Source organism: Setaria viridis, chromosome 4, assembly GCF_005286985.2.
Source record: "Setaria viridis chromosome 4, Setaria_viridis_v4.0, whole genome shotgun sequence".
Classification (NCBI taxonomy): domain Eukaryota; kingdom Viridiplantae; phylum Streptophyta; class Magnoliopsida; order Poales; family Poaceae; genus Setaria; species Setaria viridis.
Window position 1 is genome coordinate 39,798,719 of NC_048266.2, and position 20,535 is coordinate 39,819,253.

At 46.1% G+C, this 20,535-nt stretch overlaps 4 protein-coding genes and 1 non-coding gene across 6 annotated transcripts; 4 read left to right on the forward strand and 1 right to left on the reverse strand.

Moving 5' to 3' along the window:
* The first annotated feature begins 5,193 nt into the window (after nt 1-5,193).
* LOC117852971 (receptor-like protein 44) lies at nt 5,194-6,481 on the forward strand. Its single transcript, XM_034735298.2, has one exon. The coding sequence runs from the start codon at nt 5,426-5,428 to the stop codon at nt 6,233-6,235; it is 810 nt and encodes a 269-aa protein (XP_034591189.1). The 5' UTR covers nt 5,194-5,425; the 3' UTR covers nt 6,236-6,481.
* A 547-nt stretch (nt 6,482-7,028) lies between these two features.
* LOC117852970 (photosystem II stability/assembly factor HCF136, chloroplastic) lies at nt 7,029-9,527 on the reverse strand. The gene is made up of 8 exons (XM_034735297.2): nt 9,182-9,527; nt 8,772-9,007; nt 8,529-8,659; nt 8,064-8,196; nt 7,853-7,975; nt 7,667-7,741; nt 7,440-7,555; nt 7,029-7,347 (listed from the first exon to the last, which is right to left on the reverse strand). Exons 1-8 carry the CDS (start codon nt 9,486-9,488, stop codon nt 7,281-7,283), a joined length of 1,188 nt encoding a protein of 395 aa, XP_034591188.1. The 5' UTR covers nt 9,489-9,527; the 3' UTR covers nt 7,029-7,280.
* A 125-nt stretch (nt 9,528-9,652) lies between these two features.
* On the forward strand, nt 9,653-9,725 carry TRNAA-AGC (transfer RNA alanine (anticodon AGC)). The gene has a single exon. It is a non-coding gene; the product is annotated as a tRNA-Ala (tRNA).
* A 2,889-nt stretch (nt 9,726-12,614) lies between these two features.
* LOC117852944 (uncharacterized) lies at nt 12,615-15,217 on the forward strand. Its single transcript, XM_034735259.2, has 3 exons — nt 12,615-13,060; nt 13,613-13,749; nt 14,159-15,217. Exons 1-3 carry the CDS (start codon nt 12,896-12,898, stop codon nt 14,853-14,855), a joined length of 999 nt encoding a protein of 332 aa, XP_034591150.1. The 5' UTR covers nt 12,615-12,895; the 3' UTR covers nt 14,856-15,217.
* Nucleotides 15,218-15,857: 640 nt separating this feature from the next.
* LOC117852943 (DNA-binding protein RHL1) lies at nt 15,858-20,306 on the forward strand. Of its 2 annotated transcripts, XM_034735257.2 has the most exons (11): nt 15,858-17,258; nt 17,375-17,485; nt 17,770-17,856; nt 17,946-18,175; nt 18,364-18,442; nt 18,541-18,693; nt 18,999-19,038; nt 19,133-19,195; nt 19,375-19,406; nt 19,575-19,616; nt 19,855-20,306. In XM_034735257.2, exons 1-11 carry the CDS (start codon nt 16,755-16,757, stop codon nt 19,897-19,899), a joined length of 1,386 nt encoding a protein of 461 aa, XP_034591148.1. In that variant the 5' UTR covers nt 15,858-16,754; the 3' UTR covers nt 19,900-20,306. The 2 variants fall into 2 exon arrangements, with proteins under 2 accessions (XP_034591148.1, XP_034591149.1); XM_034735258.2 differs by lacking the exon at nt 19,375-19,406 and having other exon boundaries at nt 15,861-17,258.
* Nucleotides 20,307-20,535: the final 229 nt, after the last annotated feature.

A 20,535-nucleotide genomic window follows, 5' to 3' on the forward strand; every position in this document is an offset into this window, starting at 1 on the left:
TAAGAGACAAAGTAGAGCATTGATCTAAACCTCTTGTATAGGTTAGCGGTTGATGAAGGAGTGCTTCACTATCTTGTGTTACCTTCTTCAATTTTTTAATCTTGGCTGACTGTAGTTTGAGAGTTAATTCTGATTCTTCTATTTTCTTCTTCAAGGTAGATAACTCTTGCTGGTGAGAAAAAATTATTGTCGAAATTGTACCCTATCTTGTTTGTCAGCGTCAACTTGCTCGCCACCAACACTGCTGCATAAGGATTTGGCAGAGCTTCTTGAGTACTCCGCTGCCTCATTAGGGTTTTTTTTAGCTAAATGCAACATTGATTTGAGAAACTTCCATCTAGCGGATCCGAAACCAGATTGTGATCATGTCATTGATTTAAACTAAGGAAAGAAAAAACGTCAATAATCATCATGTATTTAGTGTGTTACGCTGGAGCTGGACTGAATAGGAGCGACTACAGATGTTGACTCTTTGGTCGGCTGAAACAGGATATAGTCAAATTTCAGTTGATGCATTTGTTTAAATATAAATTAAGAACAGACAAATAACAAACATAAGAACATGTGGCAATGGTTGAGATCATCTGCAAACTGAAACAATTTCATCTATTAAGTTCTACAAAAATAATGATTGGAAAATGTGAAAGATAAAGGGGATCTACTGGAGTAGTAATTTTTCACCAACTCTACCAATAGGGTACAACCGATCCACGTTCTCCAATTCAACTATAATAGTGAAAGCCAAAGAGCATGGGGAAGCAATCTAATAATTTCATCTATTAAGTTCTACAAACCACATAAATAATTTGACTTGGTACAAAAATAATTATTGAAAAAGGTGAAAGATAAAGGGGATTTAGTGGAGCAGTAATTTTTCACCAACTCTCGCAATAGGGTGCAACACATCCACATTCACCAAAGTATGCAACTATAATATTGAAAGCCAAAGAGCATGGAGAAGCAATCTAATAATTGAATTTAGTAATACGGGGAGGAGACCGCTAACCTGACAAACATGAAGAGAAGGAGGTGCCGAATGCCGCATCGATAGAGCAGCCCGGGCATGCGCCGCTTCCTCGATCTTCTTCGAATGTAGTCGAGCATGGCAGCCGTCGGTGGCAGCCACGGGGAAGCCGACGGAGCGACAGCCTCGAAACATCTCGCAGCTTCAAGCCCGTTACCGAGGAAGCTCGCCACTCGTAGCCGAGGTAGCCCGCCGCTAGTCCAGCTTGACGGCGCTGCTGAGGTCGCGCTTGCTGCCACCACTGCAGATTTACTACGGCTATTCGACGGGAAGAGGAGAGGGGACTGATTTTGGAATTACCAGGTGGGATGTGGGAGGCTTGGTTCCCCTCTTTTATTTATATATAACGGGGAAGGACCTGGAGGAGGAGTGGAGAATTCAAAATTTCAGATCCCGCCTTTGTGCTCGGTAGTGGGAGACAAAACTCCTTGAAAACCACTATGAGACCTGGGTCACTGGCATGTTGGACCGCTTGGGACTCGGATCCAAGCGTCAGTGACCTTACGTAGACGAGCAGTTCCAAAAGGGAGTCTGGGACAGTCCGTGGCATCATGGCATTGATGAGCACTCCATGGATTATCCTCCTTTGTAGATCATGTCTACAGGATGATCTGACTATTGCATTATAAATGTACTTCAGTGCAACAAATTAATGTATTGACTGTTTACATGATAAAATACACTTAAATAATACAATAAAACAACAGCGGACCTGTCAGCCCTAGAGCTTTCTCCTCTTCATCAGAGGATGTGCCATACGCCATCGCTCTAGGAGACGATGGCTCCATGGGGAGAGGAAAAGGTGCGCTACCAGACTGGTTTTTTTGGTTGCAGGAATGAAGAAGTAGCTTACTCGACAAGGGAAGAGAACAGGGTAATACCATAATAATATAAACACGGATGAGGCCGTCCCTCCGTTGCGCCGTAACGAATCGTAAAATCATAAAGCGGTCCTCCAATTTCTCTATGAGTGCCACATCATCGCGCTATTTCCAATAAATTAATTTCATTTCACGGTTTCCAATACACATCAATGGCCCTTTTGTATTTTCAATATATTAATTTCTTTCATGACAACATTTATTTTATAGAAACTAACTGCTCCACACAATGCAAAGTTTCGTTGATTTTTGTATCCAAGGCATATAAACCATAGCATTTAAACAAGTGATAAATGTGCCCATGAATAGCTAAATATCATCGTTATATAGGAAATTTCGATCTGGTAAACAGTAGTTAAACAAGACGATCCGATGTACACGAATAGACAGATGCAGTTGTTACTCAAGAATGTCCTTTCTGCAAAGCATCAATACACCGGACCTTCGCTCTTCCACTCCTTCATCCTTTGTCTTTCTTGGAAGTACAACCTCTGCCTCGTCCGTAACTTCCTCCTTCTCTAGCTATTACGAGTCCTCATATTGTTCTCCCTCTACCTTCTTCTTTGGTTGTCCAGTCAATCTCTCGTCAATCATGGTTCCTTCATGGGAAAATCTTATGCCACATCTTGTTGTGAGCATCGCCAATAAGATCAGTAATGCAAGAGATTTCATCAGGTTCAAAGCAGTCTATAAGAGTTGGAACTGCGCTCGTTCAGGTGATGCACGCCCGTTTGACCCTTTGATTCTGAAATCCGAAGATATCGGTGAATCTGAAGTAGTGACATTCACATCCATCGCGGATCACGGCTTTTTGCCTAATCGATGTTAAATGACTCAATCTTAACTCATTATCTCCACTATAAATGTGATCATGAAATTTTTGCTCTGATTGCTCCCAAGTATGAATATAATTAACAGGTAATGAAGCAAACCATGAAAAAACAGTTCCAGCTAAAGATAAAGAGAATAATCACACTTTCACTTCTTCTATGGCACTAGCTTCTCCTAATTGAGCAAGATATTGGCTAATATGCCCCCAAGATCATCCCGCTAAATTTCACAAAATCAAGACAATGCCAACCAAAAGGATAAGAAACCAAATCAAAACTCAAGGGATACGGCTTTTGATATGTATGGGTTTTATGTTTCACCTCTATTCCATAATCCTCCTTTATTTGTTTAGCAAGATTGGTATTAAACATATCAATAATTTTTTGAATAGTGGTTGGCCAAGATGATTGTGATGTAGAAGCATTCGATTGCAACACATTCTGTTGTACAAGTGGATTAGGAACATTATGTTACAAATGGCTATTAATTTGTGGATTAGGTATGGAACCATATGAAACACCTACTCCAACAGAAACCACGAGCAGAGCGCCATGAGCTACTATAGCATATGGAGCTACAAAACTAGGAACCTTACTAGATCAGCCAGAGCTAGCCTGAACGGGAGGTATAGTAGCTATAGGCTCCGGAGATGATGCACATGGAACCATGACATCGAAACCGGTCTAACCGGTTGGACCATGCGGTCTGATCGATGTAATCTGACCAGATTGGGGTGGAGGTGTTTGTCCCACGAAATAGTTCAACAGCATGCCATACTGAGGCTCCACTATGAGTGCTGTCGATGCACTACAATATGATATTTGAGGTAGTACAGTATTAGAAACAGATGCAACATCATTACCCTCCTCGATTCGTTTACCATTGCTCTTATCTACCATATCTTGCATATTTTTCGCTAACGTTAAGCACAAATTATCTATCACAGTAGTAAGATCATCCATGGTAACAAAAGGAGATGGCGATGATGATGTGCTCACATTGGTCTTCACCTTGAGTGATGGAGTATCAAAAGTGTTGTTGGAGGTAGAAGCGAAGTCGATCTCCTTAATCTTCTTGACCGTGCCTCTTCGATCAACTTGAAAACTTGCAATCGTTACTTGCAAGTCCTCTTCATCGCGCTTCTTCTTGCGCTCCTCCAGCATCTAGTGGATCTCTTCAGGAAGTTGTTTGAATGTCGGGTTGACGACGTTCTTGGCGGTGATATTGGAAAGATCATCTTCATCGGCAATTACAACCGATATGTCTTTCTTCTTCTTCCCCAACGGAGTCGCTAAAATATATTGGTGTTAAAATCGGGCCAACACACAAACACACTCGAACGTGCGGCGCGCGGAGGGGCTCCTTGCAGCTCCTCTGCGTGGGGCAGTCAGACCGATGTGGGTGGTCGGTCAAACCGGTTTCGCCGGCGAGCCCGGCGAACAAAGCAACGAACGCTCGCCCGGGAGGGACCCCGTCAGGGCAAGTGCACTTTGGGTTGTTCTAGGGTCGGTAGGCCACCTAGAACGTTCTCAAACGTCGTAGAGATGATGAAAAAACAGTAGATGAGGATTGAAAAAGTTAGGGCAAAGAGAAAAGGTAAAAAGATAAAAGAGTAAACTGATAATGTTTTTCATCGATTGAATTGGGTGTCTCTCAAACGGTGAGATCAATCGATACGAGGACTGATCAGCAGGTGAGTGAAAAACGAATGCCAATCCATGAACTCTATCCGTGCTCCTGCATCATCAGTACCGGTAGGATCAATAATGGTGGCGTAGGCAGCCAATTATTGTGATAAAACTGATTTATGGAATTCCATTTATTACTGTGAAGTATATGCTAACTGAGTTTACCGTGTCTCAAAGTTTTTTTTGGTTTGAAGCATTGCTCAACATTTATCAATTTTTTATACGATGCCTTAGCTCAAAGTAGTCTAAAGAGGGCTCCTATATGGCTGGAAGCCAGTTAAGCTTCGTAGCTTTAAGGCCCATTAAACCTAAATTAGAAGATTATTTCAACATTTTAATAGATCAGATTCAACATTCGTTTATAGACATTTCAACTTCTAAAAATATCTGATTCAACATTTGAAAAAATATAGATCACCATGTTGAAAAAATTAACACACTCAACATTTTTTTACAACATATTTCAACATCTCAAAACAACAGATTCAACATTTTTCTGGACCAAAATCAACATTTTTCAAACAATTATTTGTGGACGCATTCTTCTTCTACGCCGGCGGCGGCAGCCACGAGCGAGAGCACCACGGGGGCGTGGAGGAGGAGTGGCTGCCGGGGGCGGGGGCGGCAGCCGCGCAGTGCAGGGCGCGGGTGCTGCGGGAGATGGCGGTGGCAGGGATAATTAATTGGCTTCCGGTCCGAAGGCCGACGCTAAAGGTGCAACAACGGCCCACGAAGCCCATTACCTGAGCAAGTATATATGGACAGAGTAACTCTAATCCACTCATTCTCCCTCAGTTCCTCCCCCGCAGCCGCCACGCACTCAGGCGACGGCGAGGTCCTTCGCGGTGATGGTGGGCAGCATCCCGTCGTCGCTGTCGAGCTCTCGCGGCGGTGCGGCGTAGGCGAGCAGCGGATGAGGGCGAGCAATCGCGCGGCAGTGGCAGGCAGGCATCTCCCTCCACATCTGCTTGATTTCAGCAGCGGTGCAGCACCGTTCCCCAATGTCCCGACGCCACCTCGCCGCCGCCTTCGCCGCAGCGCTCTTCCTCCTCTGCGCCGCCGACCCCGACGACGAGCGGTGCCTGTCTCACCTCCACCAGTCCCTCTCCGACCCCGCCGGCGGCCTCCGCAACTGGACCAAGGCGTCCTTCTCGGCGCCGTGCGACGGCTTCTTCTCGCACCTCCAGGGCGTCACCTGCAACAACGGCCGCGTCTACAAGCTAGCGCTCCCGGGGCTCTCCCTCGGCGGCACCATCCCGCCGGAGCTCTCCAACTGCACCAACCTCCAGTCGCTGGACCTCTCCGCCAACGCGCTGTCCGGAGCCATCCCGCCGGAGCTCTCGGCGCTGCTGAACCTCGCCGTGCTCAACCTCTCCGCCAACGCGCTCTCCGGCGCCATCCCGCGGGAGCTCGCCAGCTGCGCCTACCTCAACATCATAGATCTCCACGGCAACCAGCTGTCCGGGCCCATCCCCGACGAGCTCGGCCTCCTCGTCCGCCTCTCCACCTTGGATGTCTCCTACAACCGCCTCTCGGGCCCCATCCCTGCGCTCCTCGCCAACCGCACCGGTTCTGTTGGGTTCAATGCCAGCTCCTTCGTGGGGAACAAGAACCTGTACGGCTACCCGCTGCCGCCGATGCGGACGCGGGGCCTCTCCGTGCTCGCCATCGTCGGCATCGGCCTTGGCAGCGGGCTGCTCAGCCTCGTGCTCAGCTTCTCCGCCGTCTGCCTGTGGCTCCGCGCCACGGACCGCACCGCCACCACCCCCGGAGAAGAGGGCAAGATCTCCCAGCTCATGCCGGACTACTGAATCCATCAAAGGCCTCGCAATTGAAAGATGAATTTTCATTCATCTTGGCTTGCAACAAAGATTCCATCTTGTATACATTTCAGTTAGATTCATTCCTCAAGGGCCGAAGCCAAAATTGGATCCTGGAACTGGATCAGAGCAGAGCAGACATCTTCTTGGTGCAGTCAGGGTGTGTCAGTAGTGGATCTAGTGTAATTGGTGACCGGAATTGCTGTAATTTTTAATAACTGATGATTTTTTTTTTCACTTGGACTTGGACTGTTTGGCAGATGGACGGTACGTGCGTGTGGTAGGCAACTGATTGTGACATTGGACTTATGTTTATACTGAGGAATATTTTATTTTTCTGCAGACAACTGGTTTCTCTGCCTCTGGATTCAAGACTACTTTTTTATAAGATAAGGGATTCAAGACTACTTTAATCCCTTGTTCGTATGAATAATGCTATTTCTCACCAATTGGGGTGATGTGCTTGTTCCTAATCTATTCCAAATTCTTTGTGCTTGTGAGCTGTCCTTTTGCTAATTGTTTTCTTTTTTTTGGAAAAAGAGAGCAATGCCCTGCTTTCATGTGATGCTTCTAAGGAATGAATTGAGCCTTGCCGAAGAGTGGAGTGCGCACTGCCAGCAGTAGTGTAGTGGAGCCTCCCTCTGCTTTATTGCTCTCACCGCCATGCCAAGTGGAGTGGACGGCTGCTGTTCATGACTTTTATCGTCACGAACGAATCATGAGACGCACACGGCTGCTGATGGTGACGTGTCATGCGCGTGCAGCGTGGATTATGCGGTGGCAATGGTACAAAAGCATCTCCTTTCATTTTCCTAAAACAAAGCATCTTCTTTTTGCTGGAAGTACATCAAGCGATCTCTAATCCAAGATGCTTACACATGACCACATGAGTGAGATACTCCTTTTACAGTGGTTGCAAATTAAAGCCGTTACACGTTGTATACATACGTACATCGATCAAGTATATATCGTCATCATCATATACAAAAAGGCTAACACGATCGAGACCGAGCTCGCAGCATTTTGGCAGCTCATTTCAGCCAAGATATCGAAGCAACACGCCGTCGTTGCCGAGCACAAAGCCTTTCCTGTCATCAAGGAATCTGCACCCAACAGGCCGGCAACAGCACAAACAGCGTCAGGATCACAATGCCCCAGAGAAACAAGATGCATGGGATAGTGCTTTTCTGCTTACTTGACGGAGTAGAGGTTGGCAGCGATGTTGTCAGCAGCCTTGTCACGCACCCAGTTCTTCCCTCCGTTTGTGGTCTTGAGCAGGACGCCGCTCCCACCAGCAGCCCAAGCCTCATCCTGCAGTTAGAATTGCACCACCATGCATTGGAAATTTGGAATTGGAAACGAATCGCACGTCACCATCCGTCTGCAAGCTAATTGCAGCCGCCTTGTATCGATGAATTTTACCTGCGAGCGATAGCCGACGTCAAGAATTCCAAACCCCCGGCTCTGCACTTGCACCTCCTCAAAGTCTTCAGTTATCTATGCATGGAAACCAAACCAATTATTGTAACAGAATTGTTGTTTCTAGCCACTTTGCAAGCAATGTGAAGATAAAAAAAAGAAATGGCAAGTCTTCGAGCACCCTCCTACCCCAGTTCCTTTGCTGAGGAAGAGTCCACCACCGCGCACCAGCAGCCAAAGCCCACCGTCTGCTCTCCACCCCATGTTCTGAATCCTCCGTGCCACCGCCCTGTTGTGTGGTTGCCAAAATGGCTGCATATATACGCAGATGTGTACATGTGGACTTCAGAACCCGCCTATGACATAACAAAGTAATGTACATCAACTAGTTCTTCCGGACCTGCCCAGGCTCCCATGTCAAATAGAAGTTCCCTCTGCTGGATACAGCGACGTAGCGTCCATCAGGTGACCGGTTCACCGTGTTGAAAGTCCCAGTGTAGTAACTTGCACCGCTAATGCCACTTGAAACTGTTCTGCACCACAAACACAAGGAAGAAGAAATGGAGGGGACAGCGTCATGGTCTGATCCATCACCTGGCTAGGTATGCACCACCACATCACCGGGAAAAAAGAAAGAGAAAGAAGCCCAAAAGGCAACACAATATTTTTCCCACCTAGTGTAGTAATTGGATAATCAAGACGGGATTTAAGCTATTTCATTTCATGCACTTGTACGAATAATTTTCAACAAGACACAGCCCTCGACAAGGATGTGCTTCATCAAACTCGATAAGCATCTCTAAGAGGACTCTACTTCAGTGTTTAGGCATGACTTGAATAAAAGAAATTCGTTGCATGTTTGTACCTGTTGAGAGTAGCCGAAACAGTCTCCTGCACGGCAGCCTTCCAGTTGTAGCCGCGATTGGAAGTAACATAGATTGCCCCTTCGTCGGTAACCATCTCCGCGCTCTGCTCCCCCGTAGCTTTTATGTAAACCTGCCGTGTGACAGCAACTAAGGTTTACGTTGCTGCCTTGGGGAACCATGCAAAGGAACAACAAGCTCTGTCTGGTGTGTGTGGAAAGTAGAAACCGAAAATGAATATATACCATGTTCCCAGGAAGTTGAGCACTGAGAGGTATTCTTTCCCAGCTCTCTCCAGCATTTGAGGTGTGCAGCAGAATAGCTGGCTTGCCGATGATCCAGCCTTCTTTGCCCTTGAAGCTTACAGAGTTGAACCTGTAGTTGAAATCTTCGTCCTCAGCGGAAGGGATGGAGCGAGGGAACCAGGTGTTTCCACCATCTTTGGTCTCCAGTATGGTCTGCCTAGTCCCAAGGAGGAAACCTGGACATGCAACTCAAAATCATGTACATACTCTTGGGCCAGTCTTACTACTTGATACAATTTCTCGATTCAGAAATGAGATGATGTAGTAATAACTAATTAAGCATCTGCATTGTGATTTCATGAATGAATGAATGGGTTCATGTAGGCTAAATTAGTGAGTAATAATGGTACCGTGGGAGGGGTCGTCTGGGACGAAGGCGATGTCGAGGAGTACGACGCCGGGGTCGATGGGCAGGAAGACGCGCTCCCACTCGGAGAGCGCCGGCGCGTCGTCCGCCCGGGCGATAGGAGTCCATCGAGGCAGGACGAGAGGGGCAACGGCGGCTGCGGCGGCAGTGTGGGCAATGAAACGGCGGCGGTCGACGGCGGTGGGGTCGGAGTTGGAGTGGGTTGTGGCCCGAGGGACGAGGAGGCGGCGGCGGCGGGAGGCTGGGAGGAGGAGGTGCAGGGAGGCGGTGGCGGCGGAGCTGGTGGCCATGGGAGGCGAGACGTGGCCGCGGCGAGGCTGCTCTGCTCTGCTCTGCTTGTGGCTGCGCGTTCCGGTCTCTTATCCTGGGCGTCGTCTCGCCGTGGCACTGTTCCAGATCAGAGTATAATTATTATACTAACAAAATGACTTCACACAAAACCAAATCACAGGTCGGGGATGTAGCTCAGATGGTAGAGCGCTCGCTTAGCATGCGAGAGGTACGGGGATCGATACCCCGCATCTCCATTTCTGTTTCCTTTTTCTTCCTTTTTTTTGCAGAAAAAAGGATGCGGTCGTGAATGGCCCTCGCTCGTGAGTGGAAATAGACCTGTTCATTTGTCGGGTTCAGATCGGATTTTTTCAAATTTCGGGTCAAAAAAGTTGGCTCGCACCTGACCATCAGGTCGGATTTTTTGGCCCGTCCTCAACTCGTCACATGGTCGAATAGGATCAGGTTTGGGTTTTTATGTGCAATTTTTAGGTTGGGTCGGGTTTTTTCGGGCTTTGGGTCAAAAATTTTGATCCGTGCTCGGCCCATGATTTAGGAATATGCATCTTGGTCGGGTCGGGGTTTTTTTCAGTTGACTCAGGTCAGGTTTGTCAGGTTAGATGGCCATGATCAGGTCTAAGTGGAAAGCGCGGACTGGGCTGTTTGTTTTGCCCCGCCGATCGGCATGTTCGCTTTAGCTTATTCAGCTGGCTTATCAGCCACCAAACAGTATTTTCTTCTCACAACAAATCAGCCGTTTCAGCTTTTCAGCCAACTTATAAGCTGAAGCGAACAGACCCGATAGCTTTGCATTTTCCTTACAAGTCCAGTCCACGCATTCAACTGCACCAATCAGTTGATTTCAGATCGGTTACAGGCAAGCCATGGAGAACTCGCTGCAGTGTAGGCAAAATGGAGGTGAAATTTACCCGCAGGATTTCCGATTTTTTTTTTTAAAAAACGAACAGATCTGCCTATTATATTAATTAAGGAGAAGAGCCTAGATTGGCAGCGAAGTTATACAATAAAGATATATTACAGAGTTGGACAAAAATCTCTCAAAGCTCTGGCTCCCGCGTGAATTCCTCGAGTTTCTTACAAGTTTCAGAGAACATCTAGGAACACTTTGCAAAGCGGCAGATTACGTACCTGGTTTCGGATTTACCAATGGGTATGGGTTGATGCTTCACAACCATTACCATGTCTGTGTTGCAAGGGTGGTTCCTGAATCACTCGAAATGAAAACGGAAAGTTGCGTGATCAGAGAACAGGGTGTTCCTTGGGGATGATGAATACCCCTTTTATTCGTAATGAACCATACTACTTAGGCCTGGTTTGATTTCCTGCTTATTTTTAGCACCCATCACGTCGAATGTTTAGATACTAATTAGAAGTATTAAACGTAGACTATTTACAAAATCCATTACATAGGTGGAGGCTAAACGGAGGGACGAATCTATTAAGCCTAATTAGTCCATGATTTGACAATGTGTTGCTACAGTAAATATTTGCTAATGATGAATTAATTAGGCTTATATTAGGCTTAATAGATTCGTCTCGCCGTTTAGCCTCCACTTATGTAATGAGTTTTGTAAATAGTCTATGTTTAATACTCCTAATTATTATCTAAACATTCGATGTGACACGTGCTAAAAATAAGCAAAAATAACCCAACGTCCCCTTACTATACATGCTGGCACTTGTGACTTTGCAGTACAGCTAGTTGTACTGTCGGCCATGCATATCATATTATCATTGCCAACCTCTTAAATAAAGGCTGCCATTCGCGGCTCTAGTTTACATTCCTGTCTGGTATTCTGGTTAAGCAAAATAACCAGTACATCTGTGACCATTTGTTTTGTAATGGTTAAAAGAAGAAAAACAAATCCAAACAGGTGAGGGTTTCAGGTATTTGCCTACCAAATAACATTCCCTTTACAAATTGTAATGGAGAAACAAAAGGTTGCTTTCAGCTAGCTGGGAAAAGGAAAAGAAAGGGTTTGTTGATTAATCACTGTGAGGTTGTCTAACACATAACAGACTGATGTCCCTTTTTCTTTTGGCTTACGCTTGATATAGTAATCACTGGAGTACTAAATTAACTAGGAGAAGCAATCGTTAGTTGACTCCTATAGCTAGCTCTTGTAAGTTGGCAACAAATGGCAGTTAAGTCTGTGGTACTTCCAAAAAATTGAGGTTGCTGTCTGTGGTGTTCGAAGTAGTTTAGTTTCCATGTAATCTACCTCCAACAGGAGTTGTACCTGGTCATGACTCAGTTAGATTAGAGATAGAGCTAGTTCTTGTTTTGGAAGATGTCCTTGGCAATTGCCCCTATATAAACAAGCACCCGTGGTTAGTCAAGATAGGCAACCACGTTCTCCTCCTATTTTACATGTGGTACATTTGGACTTAACAAACTGCATGTCCATTTTCTAACACTAGTGGCAGTTACTTTCGGTGTAGACTTAATTTTGGCAAATTTCCTTTCTTCTTTTATTCTGAAGTTGAGCATACCTGAAGATATTTTTTTGCAGAGTCAAACGGTCAACTGTGTATGGGTTCTGAATGGTAACATGTGTTATGCTGGTACTTGCATGCTTCTTCTAGGTAAACAAACTTATTTAATGGAAACCAAATAGAATAATACACTCAACACTCTTTGCTGCATGCATGCTTTTTTTAAAGAAGAAAAAAGAAAGGAAGGAAAAGAAAAAACAAACAAACAGTATTGCTACGGCTGATGATTAGTCAGGAAACTGTTGAATAAGAATGGTTTGGTAGATCTGGACCAGCATAAGTTGGACAATCTGCGTCTGCACCTAATTAACAAAATGTGTCATCCTCAGTTTTGGTGGCAGAAAAGAGCACCAAAATTGAACCCAGTAGAAGATATGTTAAAATTGTATTACCAGCACGCAGGTGATGTTAAGAGCCAATTGTATACTCTATTTATGCAACTGTTGAGGTTGCCAGGCCCCCATTATAGTATAGTACTGCAAGCCCAAGCCCAAGCCCAAGAGTGAAAGATAAAGTACAACACGTGGCTGTATGTGACCCACCCACCCCATAAACCGCGAGCATTTTTTTTTAAAGATTAAGAATCGGACTGACTGAGCTCATGATTCCTCTTCAAGAGAAAAGGAGAGCTTTTGACCCTTCGTTGCTGGGGACCAGGCCATTGCCAGGTCTTGCTTGCTTCCTTCCTCCCTTCCTTCCATTTTGGCAGGCAGAGCCTGCCTCCAACGCAAGAAAAGGCAGACTCGCCTTTCCTCCTCCCTCACCGACCGCAGCGCAGCAACCTTCCTTCTCCACCGGCGACCATTTCCCCGGATTGATTCCCTGCCGAGATCTGCCCACCAACGACAAGACAACCCCTCTCGCGCGCGATTTCATTCGGAGCCCCTGCCGGAGTTACTTTTTCATCGCCATGGGCATCTCTCACCCTCTCTCCGACGACTACGACGCCCTGCTCTCGCCGGAGAGGACGCCTCCCTCGTCCCCGCCGCCGCCGCCGCCCGGCCACCACTGCCTGGAGCACGAGGTTTCCAGGATGGACACGCTAGCCGGCATCGCCATCAAATACGGCGTCGAGGTAATAATCCCTCCCTCATGGCTTTGCCACTTTGGTGGTGTTGGGTGAAGCTTCTCTCTATCTTGGGATGTCCCTCTCTACGAAACAGAAGAGCAACATGGAAGAGGTCCTGCAGTCGTGCTCCTGCTGTTGGCCAAGATTTCATATTTTCATCATTTTTCTTGCTATACACAAGGAACAATTCCTCAACAAATCTCTATTGCTGGGGGAGCGCCACAAACTTGAAAGGAAAAAAAATGTAATGGTGGTTTATGATTTTCTGTCTTCACCCTTGGCAAATGTGTCTCTACACATATACACAGAGATACAGCTTCATCTGTGACGACTGATGAACTTACAAGATCCAAACTTCTTTACCCATACTTTCTACACTTCACTTATGGGTGATCAAATCATGTAATGTGATGCACAACTTCCAGACTTCTGGAGAGTTGGTGAGAACAGCGACATCAAGCATTGCTTTCCCAGATTTCTAGCAGCATGCTTCTTCTACGTATTGGACATTATGACCCTTTGAGTTGCTGAATTGATACTATGTTGTTTCCCTTGTAGATATCTGACATTAAGAGGGCAAACGGTTTGGTCAGTGACAGCCAGATGTTTGCACACAAAAGATTGCTCATACCTCTACCAGGAATGCCCATGCCAGCTTCTGTGAGATTGAGCAGTTCTGGCCAAAGAATGAAAAGGTAGATATCCCATCATGCGTGCTGCTTGTGTTTCCGACTCATTTTGTGCTACATGCATCCAGTCTTATTTGACTTTTTTTTTAGTTAGTTTTGAATTTGTTGTGGAGAAAGCACAAACTAGGTTTTTTATAAGACCTCAGTGCTGACATTGAACTGCCAAACTGTTACAATATTGAAAATGAGTCATTTACCTAAATTACTCATGGTTTATCCACCGTTGCTTGATTGCTGCCCATCATGAAACTGCAAGTGCATTTTGACCATTTTGTAAAGACGGTATCCCTATGGAGAAAATCACACAAATGAGAAAAAATCTTTATCATGGCATCTGTTCATGTTGTTTCTTAGCTGTTGAAGTGCTACCTCATACATGTGTGCATTTTGAACTTAATTTTCTGTGGTTCTGCAGAACATGGGCTCCAAATCATCAGCATGACAGAGACATCACTGATTCACTAGATTCAGCAAATTCTGCTCAGAAGGGGGCGTCACCTGCAATGAGTACCTTGCAGAGATACTATGGCCTATCATCTCAGAAAGGAAATACCACGGATTGCAGTACTGAAATGTCTATGTACTGTAAGGGCAGCTTCCAGAGTAGCCTCGGTGAAACATTGCTCAGTTGTTCCGCAGCTCCAGGCACTGACAGAAGCTGGGAGTATGAAGAGGCAGTTAACGGCTTTTCATCAGCGAATGGTGCCAATGGGAACAAGAGCCATGGGGTACCCAAACCCAAGCAAGATGTTTCTATGCGGCGGCGGCAGAAAGTGGAAGCAGAATCTAACGCAACCGATACCCAGGATGATTTTCTAGCAGACCCAATTAAGGCGATCAAGAGTTTGTTGCCACGGCCAATTTCTAGTATCCGTCTAAGCATGGGTACAGGCAGCCCAGATTCCAGCCAGAAGAGCAACATTTCGTTCCTTAACGGGTTCAAATCTGTGAGGAAGTCGCCCAGCGCGCCGAACTTTGCAGATGCAGAAAATGGGATCTCTATGTGGTCTAGCTCAAAATGGACATTCAACCATGAGTCCTTCACACGGCCGTTACTTGATGGCCTGCCAAAACCGGTATCGGCTAGGAGGATGAAAACTGCCCTGGACTGAACTTGAAGTCAGCATTGCAGATTTTTCCTTTGTGATCCAGCTTGTGTGAACCGTGCGGTGACTACTGGATGGTGGCAATTGGTGGCTGAGCATATCTGCTGTGGCAGTGCCCCTTTTCGGATCATGGTTACAATGCAAGATTACAGGCTGTGGTAAAAGTGTAGAGCGCATTACAGTGCCATGGAAGCGATGGTTGTCCATCATTTTTTTCTTGTACCTTGTTGTGTAGCTTTGGTAGCACATATTATAATTTGACAAAAGAGTACGTATCCTGCATGTACGCTGTGTTGATGAAATCATCAACAGATTAATGATTCAGTAAGTCCGCTGTGTGACTGAGCGAATGTTGTTTCAGTTGGTAATGACTTATGTTGCCTGATATTTGCACTTGAGGATTGTGTGTGCATCTATACTGATTGGCGGATTGCTGCTACTCGTTGTGATCTGAATTACTATAGCTCCCTGCGCATGTAGTTGGTGTATGAGAAGAAGAACTGAAGAAGCTGAGATGGGAAACACAGCAGGCAAGGCAGGACAAACACGTTTTCTTAAATGAAATTATAAGATGAATGGATGCGTAGCAACGCGTGCTTGCAACAGACAAGATGAAAGAGACAGTAAGCCAGATGGCGTCAAGTCAACCACCAACCGTGGAGACGGGAAACATCCAATAAAGCACACGTGGGACGTTTGCACGACACTGACGGCGCCACATGGCATACTCACGCCATTAGATTACCTATACAGATTAAAATCAAGCAAAAAAAATGCTGTGCAATCATGCAATGCCAATTTTTTTTCTTTTTGAGAGGCTTAGTTTTGCACTCAGTCCGTCTGTCCCCTCTTACAAAAGTAAAAACCTGTCCCGCAAAATTACATTCGATCGCTGAGAATACATGCACGGATACACAGCCATTTGTATAACGTTTTAGCTGTTAAAACCATCTGTTTGTGCCATGGATCACCTAGTATTACATTAGTTGCCTTTGCCACCAAGCAAACACAAAGGTACGATGCAATCAAGCTAGGACTTGTGCAAACCCAGAAAAGAAAGAAAAAAACACTGGAGAGGCAAGGGTGTAACTCAAAACATGGCGCGAGACAGACAGCCAAGGTTCGTCGATCCAGAAGTTTCCACGGCAGTTCCTTGTTCCTTCCCCAACTCGGTTTCCTTGTTGTTTCTTCTTCTATATATAAACACAGTGGCAGCCAAACCAGTGAGAATTCAGAGCAGAGCAGGATTCACAAGGGGAAAGGAAATTGTGAGCCTAGCCTAGCCGCCCCAGAGTCGAGAAGCTTCAGCCTTGAGCAGCCGGGACAGCAATCCAGGGAAGAAGAAGAAGAAGAGAGGCATGGCCGCCGCTAGGATCGTCGCCGCCGCCCGCTACGCCTTCGCGGACGAACCCGCGCCGCCGGAGACGCTGGACGTGGTGCGCAGGCAGCGCCAGCTCCTGCGACGCGCCGCCGCGCTCTGCCTCGACCCCATCGCCGAGGAGGCCGACAACTTGGACGCCACAAGGAGCACGAGCACCTGCGTCTCCGGTGCTGGCGCCACCACCTCGTTGCCTTTCGCGGCCGGCAGCTCCTCCGGCGGCGCGGCCCTCCTCAGGGTCTGAAGACTTTGATTTCATCTTTCATTCTTGCATCTGGATGAGCATTATGTATAAAAATTGACCATCAAATCAGGCCTAGTATTAAGTAGCTTATTAGTCTTCGAGCTCCTTTTACTCAGCGCGCCGTGCCTGCAATGCAATCTGATGTGATGTAAAAAGCAGTAGGAGATGTAAAGATCGTTCATCTGCAGTCTGAGATGTGAAAGTTTCTTTTTTTTTTTTGGATAAGCAATCTGAGATGTAAAAGTTGACCATGGAATGGAACGGAATGTGTTGGTATGCTTAGATGTCTGAGATGTATGTTGAGCTGATTGTCTGCCTGCTAGGAGTATTCCGTTTTCCTACTGTCGAAGGCGGTTTTGGCGCTTTCCAATCTTCGTCGTCGTCTCCGATCTCCTCCTTCCCCAAATCCCCCACTCAAATCAAACTTGCTCTCCCCCCCGCCCAAAACCCTAGCATACTAGTAAACCGGAGGATGGTCAAGAAGGCCTCTGCCGCGCCTGCGCTCGCCGACGCCGAGGCCGACGAGCGACGACGCCTCCGCTCGCTCGCCTTCTCCAACGGCCTCCTCCAGCGCGCCGACCCGCCAGCGCCGCGGACGCCGCTCGCGCCGTCGGATGCCGTCGCGCGCCTTCAGGGCCGCGACATCGTGCGCCGCGGCGGCCAGCGGAAGAGCCGCTTCCTCTTCTCCTTCCCTGGCCTCCTCGCGCCCGCCGCCTCGGCCGGCCGAGTCGGGGAGCTCGCCGACCTGGGCACCAAGAACCCGGTGCTCTACCTCGAGTTCCCCCAGGTACCGAACGCTTTCGGCTTTCCAGTCCGGTTCACCAGCCGCGATTTGCCACCCTCGTATCAAATGTCAAAAATATGAGATTTTCCGTGCGGGTGCGGGGTGCCGCTTGCTTGCAGGGAAGGATGAAGCTCTTCGGGACACACGTCTACCCCAAGAACAAGTACCTCACGCTTCAGATGACTAGATCCGCCAAGGGCGTCGTCTGTGAGGACGTCTTCGAGAGCCTGGTGAGCATTGTCAGCGTTACCTTCCCTTCCAATTATGTGCATTGATCAGGTAGGATTGCTGTGCATGTGCAGCTCCCAGTTTTACTGATTACATTTACAAATGGGTGATTGTCAAATACTGCAATTGGAGTACTGTACTGTCAACTTTGCGTTAAACCACTGAAAAATTCCATCGGGCACGCAGGTGTTTGGTTTTTGTTTCCAGAGTTAGTATGTTTCATGTTCTACCTGCAACAGAAAGATGTGCACAGTAGCTAATTCATTCTGATGTTGTCTCTGGGCAGATTGTATTTTCTGAAGCCTGGTGGGTTGGAACAAAAGAAGATAACCCAGAAGAACTCAAACTTGAGTTTCCAAAAGAATTCCAAAATGTTTGTGCTATTTGCAACCCCATTTGCTTCTTTGGTTTCCTGTTATCCTTGTGTAGCGTATCATATGCTTCTTCGTTTAATACTGATAGGATGGCGTAGCAGCAGATTGTGATTTCAGAGGTGGAGCAGGTGCTGCCATTGATGAAGCAACTGCAAGCAAAGCTGCAAAGGAAGTTGCAGAACCCCGTTCCCCGAATTTTGAGTCAGATGGCGATGCTTCTGACGATTCAGATCAAAAGGATGGGGATGCTACACAGACTACAAGTGGAACACCTTCAGTTAGACAATCTGCTAGAAATGCAGGGAAAGCCTTGAAAAAGTAAGACCGTTTTACTCTGTTTGGCTGGTTTCTTGAATGTCTATTTACTTTGCTAACTCTAGTTTGCTTAATGACTAAGAGCCACCTGATTATTTTTATCTGCTGCTAACAGCTTCAAACCTGAATACACCCATTGCCCCCATGAAATAATTAACAGATTCCTCCTTGGCTCCTTGCTCTTTGTATAGGTACACAGATTTATCTTCTGGAGGTGATTCATCTAGCAGTGATAATGAAGTTGAGGTTCCTGAGGACTTGGATGAGAAGGTAGCACTTGAAATTTTCTTTCCCCATTGGTTCAAATTTACGGATGTCAATAGCTAAACTGTGTGGCGCTTTGGCTTGTTTTGCTTCTATGTATGTAGGAGATGAAGAGTCCAGCTGTTATTGTTAAGGACGAAAGCCAAAGCGAAGACATCAAACCTGCAGATTCTTCAGCAAGGCCCCTCTCTAGCAAAAAGGAGCCTCTTGTTCAGGCTACTCTGTCTAGCATGTTTAAAAAGGCAGAAGAGAAAAAGGTGAGAGTGCAAAACCACCTAGATAGTAACGTGCCATGTGATTTTCCTTCCATTTTGACTGTACAGATCATGGAAAAGTCTTGACATGCATTAGACAATTGACATAAGTGACACAAAAGCTAAGAATATGCACAACAGATATATTAGTTATCCCTCACTGTCACTAGCAGGCAGCTATGCCTTTAGCTTTAGCCTAACTCCCAATTTCATGGAAACAACACGGTATTCGATAAGGATGTGTTAAACATTATCTATTTACATATCAACAGATTTAACTCACAAGCACAAATGGATTCCTATTTCAGAGATCTACAAGAAGTCCTAAAGGATCCCCTGCAACGAAAGGTTTCTTGTATTGTCACCAATCTATGTTCCTTGCACAATGATTTATTATGAAAATAACCTTTCCATTGAATTTGTAATTGCCATTTTTCTTTAGGTCCTGCTGCTAAGAAGCAGCGAGCAAGTCCAATGGTGAAACAGCCAACAGGGATCAAGAAAGGTAAATTCACTTCTTCCGTAGGAGCCATCTAGTGTACTGGCTTTAGTGCGAGCATTCGAATACTTTTCTCAGTGTTTGTGGGGAAGATATGTCCCAGCACAAGTCCTCTAGGGTTGTTGTGAGATAAGCTTACAGCTTCATTATAGAGGACATTGACCCTTGTGCTTCGCTGAATGCAGCTAGTGGAACTCAAAGAAAGCAAACACAAAAGGTACTGTTTTCTAGAAGTTCAATGTTTGGTTATCCTTGGTAGATGAGATGAAAGGCCTAGTATGAATGAGTTGAGCAGGGGTCTTGATTCAAATATTGCTCATTGTTTGGTCTTATAAATGCCTATTTGCAAGATTGAGGACCTTTGACCTTTTCATTTCTGTTACAGGTGGAGGAAGATGAAATCGAAGAGCTCTCAAGTTCCTCTCAGGTGGGCTGTTAGCTTACATCAGCCGAAATGTGCATTGCATTATTTGTTACCTGTGTCAGTTTAGCATATGCCTCTCAAGTGTAGAATGTTCCTGTGCTAATTTGAGATAAACCCATCAGTCTTCGGTTTTAGAAGGAAGTGTGTGAACCTGTATCCATCTCACCACATGTATTTCACATGTATTTCTGATCTTTTGAGCACAATGGTTTTGCATCCTTACCTGTTGTAGTTGGTACAGGACAATGCTGTGGATGATGATAGTGATCAGGACTGGGCCGAGTGACGCCCTTGTATGTGCACCACATATTCACACGCATGCATGGGTTTGTAATCGGTGAAGAATGCAGAATGGATGCACGGGTGGAAGGAGGGATCTTATTGGGAGGCACAGAGCGCTGCATTCAGCGACCGATTTAAGATGTGGATACCCTGCTGTACCATACCATTTGTATGAAAGAAGTTTGAGTTTACGAAATCGACTATATAGTTAGTCAGAACTGGGAGTGCGTTGTTTGATCCTAACTTGTTTGTAATAGGAATTGCACGGAGCCATATATGTTTGAATTTGATAGAAACTGTTCATGTGCCCACAGGAATACAGGATCATTGTTTTGGGGATTGGTGTAATGAATGGAACATACTGTATGCCCTTTTCAGTCATGATAGTATGCTTGAGGTGATGAATGAGCATACAGACATTATATGAGTAGGTTGCTTATCTGAATTGGGCTTCCAGCGTTTCTTCCTTTCTGTCCGCACCTTACCTTGGGTGTCTGTTGATGGTCATGGAATTAGCACATGATGCTGCATTATATTCTGTTGCGCTTGCATTGCATTTGCAATTTGTGTGTGCCCAATATTCCTTGCTTGCAAAAAATATTCCTTGCGTGCAATGAGGAGGAGAGGGGAATATCCGGTT